Genomic DNA, 9359 nt, shown 5'->3' with positions numbered 1-9359 from the left:
CGTGTCTTCTGTAAATAGTGAAAGTTTTACCTTTTCCTTGCCAAGTTGGATGCCTTTTCTTTTTCTTGCCTGATGGCTGTGGCTAGGACTTCCAGTATTATGTTGAATAAAGGTGGTGAGGGTGGACAGCTTTATCTTTTACTGACCTTAGGAGAAATGCTTTCAGTTTTTTTCCCATTATGAGGGTTGCTGTTGTTTTTTCATATATGGCCTTTATTATGTTGAGGTATGTTCCCTTTAAACCTACCTTGAGAGTTTTTATCATGAATGGATGTTGTACTATGTCTAATGCTTTTTCTGCATCTATTGAAATTGTCCTATAGTTTTTATCCTTTCTTATTGACGTGATGCATCATGTGTTGATTGTGAATATTGACCCACCCTTGTCACACCCTGGGTATAAATCCTGCTTGATCATGGTGAATGATTTTTTTAAATGCATTGTGTTTGGTTCAGTTTGCTATTATTTTATTGAGGATTTTTGTATCTATGTTTATCCGAGATACTGGCCTGTAGTTCTGTTTTGTGGCTTTATCTAGTTTTGGTATCATAGAATGAATTTAGAAGTTTTTCTTTCTCTTCTGGTTTTTGGAATAGTTGGAGGAGAATAGGTATTAACTCTTTAAATGTTTGGTAGAGTTCACCTATGAAGCCATCTGGTCCTGGACTTTGGTTTGTTGCAAGTTTTTTGATTACTGATTCAATTTCATTGGTGGTAATTGGTCTCTTCAAATTTTCTATTCCTGTTTCAGTTTTGGTAGGTTACATGTTTTTAGAGAGGCATCCATTTCTTTCAGGTTGTCCAATTTGTTGGCATCTAACTTTTCATAGTATTCTAATTGTATTTCTATGGTATTGGCTGTTTGGTTTTGTCTTTTTTGAGGAGTTTGGCTAGAAGGTTATCAATTTTGTTTATATTTTCAAAAAACTAGCTCCTGATTTCTTTGATCTGTTCTATTGTTTTTTTTAGTTTCTATATCATTTATTTCTGCTCTGATTTTTATTATTTCTTTCCTTCTGCTGGTTTTGAGTTTTGTTCTTTTTCTAGCTCCTTAGGTATAAGGTTAGATTGAGATTTTTCTTGCTTCTTAAATAGGCCTATATTGCTATAAACCTCCCTTAGAACCACTTTTTCTGCATCCCAAAGATTTTAGATTGTTGTGTGTTGATTTTCATTTGTCCCCATGTAACTTTATATTTCTTCTTTGATTTCTTGCTTTTAGTAGCATGTTATTTAACCTCCATGTCTTTATGGTCTTGCCGGATTTTTTCTTGTGGTTGATTTCTAGTTTTATAGCATTGTTATGAAACTAGATGAAAAGATGCATGACATTACTTAAGTCTTTTTGAATTTGTTAAGACTTGTTTTGTGCCCTAATATGTGATCTGTTCTGGAGAGTGTTCCATGTGCATCAAGTGAATATTTTTTGATAACTTTGTGTTAACTGGTTCTAATGATTTATACATAGTTTATTTTGATATTTAAAAAGTGAAATGAATGGAATTTCTTTATACCTGAAGGCTACTAAACATTCAGTATGATTTGATTTAGTGGGGCCACGAATATAAATACATGTGGAACATCAAAACTAGTGAAAAATATCTGTAGAGTCTATACTTAAAAAGTAAGTACTTTACCCTCTGCTTATATAACAAGTCCTAGTTCTGTGTGCAACATCAGCAGTATCCTGGAAAGTATCTTTTCCAGGTGGAAAAGACCTGAAACTTACCATTTTGGGAGAATCTGATTTTCCATTAATGGTGCTATAAGAGTTAAGCAAGCAAATGGTAGTTTAAAAAAAAAGATAATACCAGTTTGATTATGTTTATTCACATAGTTGCCATTAAAAGGTTAACTCATTCATAAACACGTTTCTTCTATTGCAATATCCTTTGCCTCTTATCTCTTAAATAAATCCCCAACACCTAGCAGAAATGTTAGTTATACTGCAAATGCAGCACATTAACTATTTTTTAAACCTTTAAAATATGGCTTATGAACAGTTTTACAGAGCAGATTGCCTATTACTATGTAACATTAACAGATCTATGGTACCATTTTGGATAGAGTTGGCATTTTTGTCAAGAAGGTATTTTAAACTTCTTAGAGGAATTTTTATGGTGTGGAATTTCACTTCTTCATAAAATGTTATCTTCAGTACATTTTTAAATCAAGCCAGAAACTAGATCCAGCTCTGGGAAAACACTAATTTTCATTGTACACATCATGTAAACACTGCTTTGAACGTCTATGCAGATAAACTTCAAAAAGAAAAACAGATTCTTGTTCTGGATATACATCAAAACCTAGATTACCTTTGTACAGTAACATTTATTTAAAAATTTGACAAGAATATATTAAATGTTGGCAAAAGTAATAGCACTCAATTCGATTATACATCCTAGCTCTCACAGAATTTGAGCCCACTTGTCTCAAGTTCTATCAGGACAGTCTGTTTCATTGATCAACTGAGATCCAGCATCTGACACAGTACATGGCACAAGGTATGTGTTCAATAAATATTTCAATGTTGAACTTTTTAGCAGCAAGTGAAAAAAAACAGATACAACTTTGAATAAATGGCATCAGATTACCAGTTGTCTCATGACACAGCAATAGGTGCTTTTTGTGAAAATTCTAGGATTACTTGTAAGTAGATCAATAATTAGATAATTTCCTCTCAAACTAAAGGAAATCTCATAGTGGAGGGAGGGCAAGAGAAGCCATAACATTTTATCTCCCAAAGCTAATGTGTAAAAACATGGAATATGAGCTAGTGAAAATTACCATGATATTAAAAGCAAGGCAATTCCAACTGTGTTTTGCATATTTATTAAAGAATCCATTTTCTGACAAACCTCATAATACTGGATGAAAATATTTTTAAAAGGTTTTACCAAACTCCTAATAGAATACGTCTAATCAGTTCATTCTTACAGTCTCTGATTCCATGTTAGAGTTTTAAATATGGAAGGAATCTATTAAGACTCAAAACCATTTAAAAAAAAAAGTCTCTTCCCTCAAATAGCTATTGGATAATTAATACATTTGCAACAGTATCATGATTTTGTCCAGATATATGTATTTCACCCAGAACTGTCAAAATTAACCTGAAAATCAATTAAATGAAAACATCGATAATTTCAAAAATGATTTGAACTTCTTAAATCAATAGACCATAACAGTATTGTCCTCTGAAATTAGAAAATTCTAAGCACATATAAAAAACACATTTACCTACTTCAGTTAGGTCAATGTCAGGATTTATCAAAAATTCTCCATCAAAATTTTTTAAAAATCTTGATTTTTAGGTACTATAAAAAATATACCCTAATTAAATGATATATGTTGGTCTGACCAATTCCACAAAGTTAGGAAAGAGAAGGGGAAAAAAAATCTTGTACAGTGAAATTTCAAATCTTAAACACTTAATCCTTTATTTGAGCTTACCTCTCTAAATTTAAAAATGTATCAGTACTCTTTGATACCAACTATAAGCAATGTAGAAGTATAAATTCTGATCAGTTTAGTCCATCCATTCTCTAACACAGTGAACATCTTTTTTATCCAAATCCAAAAGAAGAATAATGCAAATCTCACTTCCTTGGTCACCTTTGGAGCTCAGGGCCAACCAGTCTCAACAATAACCAAAATATGTAGCTTTATGATTGGTAGTCTGTTTCTGCAGTGAACATATTTTCCCAGTAATCAAAATCTGTCATCTGAGGAAATTTTTCATTACTCTAGAATCACAGTTCGAAGCTCATCTTCTTTATTGATCATCATCGAGGCAATTGCTCCATCATTAAACTCAAAAGAAGTACCTCCATCCACAACCATGCAGGCATCCCAACAACGAGATCGAACACATACCCTAAGTAGAAAAAACATCTCATTAATATAAAGTTTTCTTAACTTTAAATTATGATTTCTTTAAAACTTTAAAATTATGATTTCTTTAATTTTCATTGAAACTGGCAGATCATTCAGCCTTGATTTTAAAAATCAAGTTGTTCTTTGGTTTGAGAGAGTAACTGTATGTTATCAAAATCTCAAAATTAAGATATTCAGGATAGCTCCATTCACCCAAACATTTTTAAGAGAACAAGTTCAGACTTGATGGAACTCACAGGCTTTTTTCATATGACAAAATGTTGAGTTATTACTATTTTAAGTACGAATATTGAGAATGTAACTATTTTCATGGATAATTTTGACTTAGGAACAAATGAAGAGGCACAAATGAACAGCTCAGTGAACACACCTGTGCAGCTTTCATCACCCAAATGAGGAATCAAATGTTCCCCAGCTCCCCAGAAGCTCCCTCACTGCTCTCCTCCAGTCTCTACCCTTGGGCCATCCTTCCCACACATGCTCACTACCCTAATTTCAGTCACCATAGTGGTAATAGCTCTTAAACTTTATATAAATGGAAGAACACATAGGTTTGCTTTGTGTCTAGCTTCTTTTGCTTGACAGTTTGCTTGTGGGGGCACCCAGGTGGCTCAGTCAGTTAAGGGCCAGCTTTGGCTCAGATCATGATCTCATGGTTCATGAGTTCGAGCCCCATGTGGGGCTCTGTGCTGACAGCTCAGAGCCTGTTTCAGATTCTGTGTCTCTCTCTCTCTCTTTCTGCCCTTCCCCTGCTCATACTCTCTCTCAAAAATAAACAAAAAAGTATGCTTGTGAAATTCATCCATGGTTATTACATATAGTAGTATTGTGTTGTGTTCATTTTCAATGCTATATGAAAACATTTCCGTTGTGTGACAATACCAAAATTTACGTACCTCCTTTATTCATAGACATCTGGGTTTTTACTACTGGAAGTAGTGCTACTACAAATATTCTTAAGCATGTCTTTTGTTGCAGACGTTTGTGTGTATACATTTCTGTTGGATATATACCTAAGAGCAAATTTGCTGGGTCAGTGTGTGTGCTTTATTCAGCTTTGGTAGGTAACTGCCAAACACTATGCCAAACTAGTCCTAAAAATACTGCATGTAAGTTGCAGTTACTCCCACCTTACCAACAACTAGCACCTTAGCTATTCTGGTGGGTGTGTATGGTATCATATTATACAGTTTCAATTTGCATTCCCCACATGAATAATAAGGTCAAGGATGTTTTTCATTCACTTAGCCATTTGGATACCCTCTTCTGTGAAAGGCCTGTCCAGGACTTTGGCAATTTTTCTACTGAGTTGCCTTTTTCTTAATAGAGTTGTAGGAATCTCTACAATATTCTGGATAGAAGTCCATTGTTGCATATCTATCACTCTGTGGCTTGCCTTTTTTTTTTTTTTTTTTTTTTCCCTTAATGGTGTCTCCATTAAGAAAAGTACTTAATTCTGAATAGTTCAATTTCTCCATCTTTTGTTAATATTGTCCAACTGCCAAAGTCATGAAGCTTATTCTGTTTATATGAGCAAAATTTAAATGTCTTTGTAATTTAACCTAAATTGAGTACATAGATTTGTCGATTAATCAAAATTAACTTTCAAATGAGTGAAAGGAATTTGTTTTTCCTAGAAAAAATAACCATATTTCAAAAAAGAAAATATGCACACTATATAAGTAGCAATTCATAATTAAACTGTTCTTTGCTTGCCATGAGACAAATGACATTTTTTCATAGTTTTGTGTAGAAAATTGGGCAACCTTTATAAAATAAATTATAAGGTTTTTTGATATCTTCCCTTCAAACAAAAATCAAATTCAGTAAATGCGAGGAAGGGGGAGGTCACTTTTAGGAAAAAGCTGAAAGAAATGAGTCCTACTCTAAAAGTTTATGGCTTTACAAGTTAGGTTTTATATGAATATTTGTCCTGCTTTTTTTTTTTATCCAATAGCATATTAAAAAAAAAGTTGCTTTCCAGTTTCTTTTAAAGTGATAATTTGATCTTATTCTGTCTTAATATATGAAAACAACAAATCCATATCACCCAGTTAGATAATTATGCCCCTTCTATTTACTTATAGTTTCTCTAAAATGGCACAAGTTGGGAAAGGAAATATTTCCTCCAGGGTATATATAGCATGATGCCTCACTAGTTCCAAAATCCCTACTTTTCCTACTAGATTAAGTGTGAATGAGTGAATTTCATCATACTGAATACTTTAAAACCAAAACCCGTTTATAATTACAAGAGATGGAAGCATAGTCACAGGCTGGCCTTTGGAAGCTTACTTTGACGTGAAGCAGCGCTGACGACTGCTGGAGAAAACTCTGTTTGCTATTGGTTCTCGAATACTGAAAAGTATTTTTGGTTCTTCTGGACTATAGAGCAGTGATTCGTTATATTCATTTGTTACTATAAAGGAAAAAAAAGTATTAGCACATTCAAAGAAAGACAGTCACTTCTGAGAAGTGCAAAATGAAAAATGGATGCTATGCTGTCCCCAATTTAAATGCAACTATGTTTCAAAGGTCTGTTTGGCAGAAACTTTCTTGGAACTCACAACACATTCCATTAAAAGAACAAAAAACTTTATAAAATGAGGATTAGGTTTCAAGATAAGGCCACCAAAGCCCCTGACACATCAGCTGGAGACATACTGGGGAGTGGGCTACAAAACCAGTAATTAAACAAAAGTAGAGGAACCAACTTGGGGCATTCAAAAACAGAACCTAAGTTGCCATTGTCCCTTGCCAAGTTCCCTTCCAAAACACCATGTCAAAGTGTCCATAAATATTAAGTTAATTCTCTTGATTAAAAATGCAGTCTCAAAAAATTACAGGTAATACGCTTTCTCTAATGAAACTCTCATTACACAGACATTTTTAGAAATCTTTGGGACCTGCTTTCTAACCAAGAGGCACATGACAGTTGGTAGGCAAAACATAAATTGGTCAAAAACAATTAATTATACAAGGAAATCAGGCTTGAAAGAATGTATAGTTGAACACCACATGAAAACATTATAAGACTGTCAGACAATCCACCTGATTTACCAAAATTTTGTTTAGATTATTTGGCTCCTTGAAAAAAACCTAATTTACTCTCAAAAATTTGCTCCTCTGGGAACACACACACTCAAAATGTGCTAGCTACAGGGCTGTCTGGCTGGGTCCAGTGGGTAGAGTATGTAACTCTTGATTTCAGGATCGTGAGTTCGAGCCCCACTTTGGGCATAGAGATCACTTAAAAAAAAAAAAAGTGCTAGCTCTGAAGGTAGTTCCAGAAATGTAACAGTGACTGCACTACTGGCATTCACCATTGTTTCTGAGGACAGTCAAATCTTCAAAGGAATAACATTCATTCAGTAAAGTGGAAAAATCACTGTATTTTATGTATACCCTTAAATTAATTTACATACCCGATATAAATTTCAGTTGTTTTATATACGTTTTAAGTTAAATTATTTTTTGAAGTTTTTTATTTTGAGAGACAGTGAGCGAGCATGAGCAGGGGAGGGGCAGAGACAAAATCCCAAGCAGGCTCTGCACTCTCAGCACAAGCCCAATGCAAGGCTCGAACTCATAAACTATGAGATAATGACCTGAGCTGAAATCAAGAGTCGGATGTTTAACCCACTGAGCCACCCAGGCACCCCTTTAAGTTAAATTATATAATGAATCAACTACTGTAAATGCCTAATTTAACTCTAACACAGATTTAAAGCTAATGCTAGCTCATAAGCTGTGATCAAAATAATCGTTTTGGTCTCAAATTGAGAGAGGGAGAAAGTCTGTTTTAGACAGTTGAAAGGGACTTCAGAGATTTAGTCCTGTTTTCAAACTATTAAAGGCCAACCATGTCCCCCAGTAAAGTAAGTCTTATGTGGAAATCTAAAATACACACATAAATGAACTGGCACTATTCAAATACTTTATTGTGTATTGCTAAATTATTTAAAAGGCAACCAAAAAGAGTGAGACTATTTTGATAACTCTTAAATTCAAGTGTCTGTGTTTATGGATGCCAGCTGCAGTCTTACATTTGCCAATATCCACTTTGTGTATTTGGTTTTGGTTGTATATGTTGAACACCCTTACATAGATAAGGAGATGCACTATGAACAAGTTTGGATTTTTTAATAATCTTGAAAACTTAGGATACTCTTCAATTAAACAGAGACAACAAGAGAATCTTTAGTTTGAGGTCTGTACAAAAATGATTCTGGTACAGGAGAGGGGATTTTAGTGAGTTAATTTCATAAGCAAATCAAAGGAATGTGTTTTTCCAATTTAAGAATTTAAATATTTAGAACAGAAAAACTTGAAGAATAAATTTGAAGAACCCCCTTAGGTATTACCAATCTATCTCTACTTCATCCTTTTATAGTTCAAGAAGTAGAAGAATGGAACCACAGTCTTGCTCATATTTCCAGTGAGTGACTGGTTGGTCTGGGATTAGAGCCCAGGCCTTCAAGTTCCCTGATCAGTAGTAGTCTTTCCCAACAGTGCTGGTTCTCTCAAAGGAACCCTGAAGTAACCGGGCAGGAATAGAAAGGAGAAAATTAAAGAGAAGATTTTAGTGAATGTGAAGATAAGCATTCACAGCTCAGTGAACTCCTTTTCATTCAGAGGATATTAATGGCACACGGAGTTTAGGTAAACATTTCCCATTTGCCAGATCTGTATTTTTCTATATTTTCCTATCCCCCAGAATATGTATGTAGTTAAGAGTTTTGGCACAGAGGTTATATTTCATAGTTCACAAAAATCTAATATAAAGTCCAGCTCTAAGCTTTTTATTGTTTAAATATACGTAAAGGTATTATATCAAGGGCCCGTTTGAGTCAAAAAAGTACAACGCTTTGCTAATTAGACAAGTATACTTCATAATAACATCCTAAAGACTGATACAGAACTTGAATGAAATTGTTAGTAATTATGATCATTAGTCACTGACCTTTCTCTACCAATTCTCTGTTCAATGGAAGACTTAAATTTCCTTGTCGTTTTGCTATTGAAAAAGGAAAGGGTGGAATATCTTGATTAAATAATGTCATAATAGCTAACATACAATAAAATATATACATTATATAGTACATTATAATTGTAACATAAATAGCTATTCTGGTACTCACCAATATTTAAAACATCTTCCACAGCCTGGGTCGCAACCCTGTTAATATTGAATGACCTAGAAAGAAACACCATGTAAGTTCTTTGTTCTCATTCTAAAAACACACTTTAAATTAAAAAGGAATTATCTACTTAATATACAGAGAACTCTTAGAAATTATCAAGAAGAAGCAACCAAAATATGATAGCTACTTCACCCACTTTTAAAAAGTGGGCAAAGTAAACGGTTTATAGGCTTATATGAAAAAGCGTTCAATCTTACTCCTACTTAAGGACACATAAATTAAAAACTGATAATGTATGAAAGGTATATGAAAGACATTCT

The 9359-nt window shown here is 33.7% G+C and overlaps 1 protein-coding gene across 7 annotated transcripts in view; it reads right to left on the bottom strand.

Moving 5' to 3' along the window:
* Nucleotides 1-1811: 1811 nt before the first annotated feature.
* NADK2 (NAD kinase 2, mitochondrial) overlaps nt 1812-9359 on the bottom strand; it is a 48919-nt gene continuing 41371 nt past the window's right edge. For all 7 annotated transcript variants that reach the window (XM_042951925.1, XM_042951929.1, XM_042951964.1 and 4 more), the window contains 4 exons: nt 9037-9092; nt 8859-8912; nt 6191-6314; nt 1812-3875 (listed from right to left, as the gene is read on the bottom strand). In XM_042951925.1, the coding sequence (XP_042807859.1) occupies nt 3740-3875; nt 6191-6314; nt 8859-8912; nt 9037-9092 (370 nt within the window). In that variant the 3' untranslated portion in view covers nt 1812-3739. The remainder of the gene's footprint in view (nt 3876-6190; nt 6315-8858; nt 8913-9036; nt 9093-9359) is intronic.

The sequence above is a fragment of the Panthera leo genome, chromosome A1 (assembly GCF_018350215.1).
Source record: "Panthera leo isolate Ple1 chromosome A1, P.leo_Ple1_pat1.1, whole genome shotgun sequence".
Lineage (NCBI taxonomy): Eukaryota > Metazoa > Chordata > Mammalia > Carnivora > Felidae > Panthera > Panthera leo.
The sequence above is the reverse complement of the archived record's forward strand: the minus strand, read 5'-3'. Positions and strand labels throughout refer to the sequence as shown.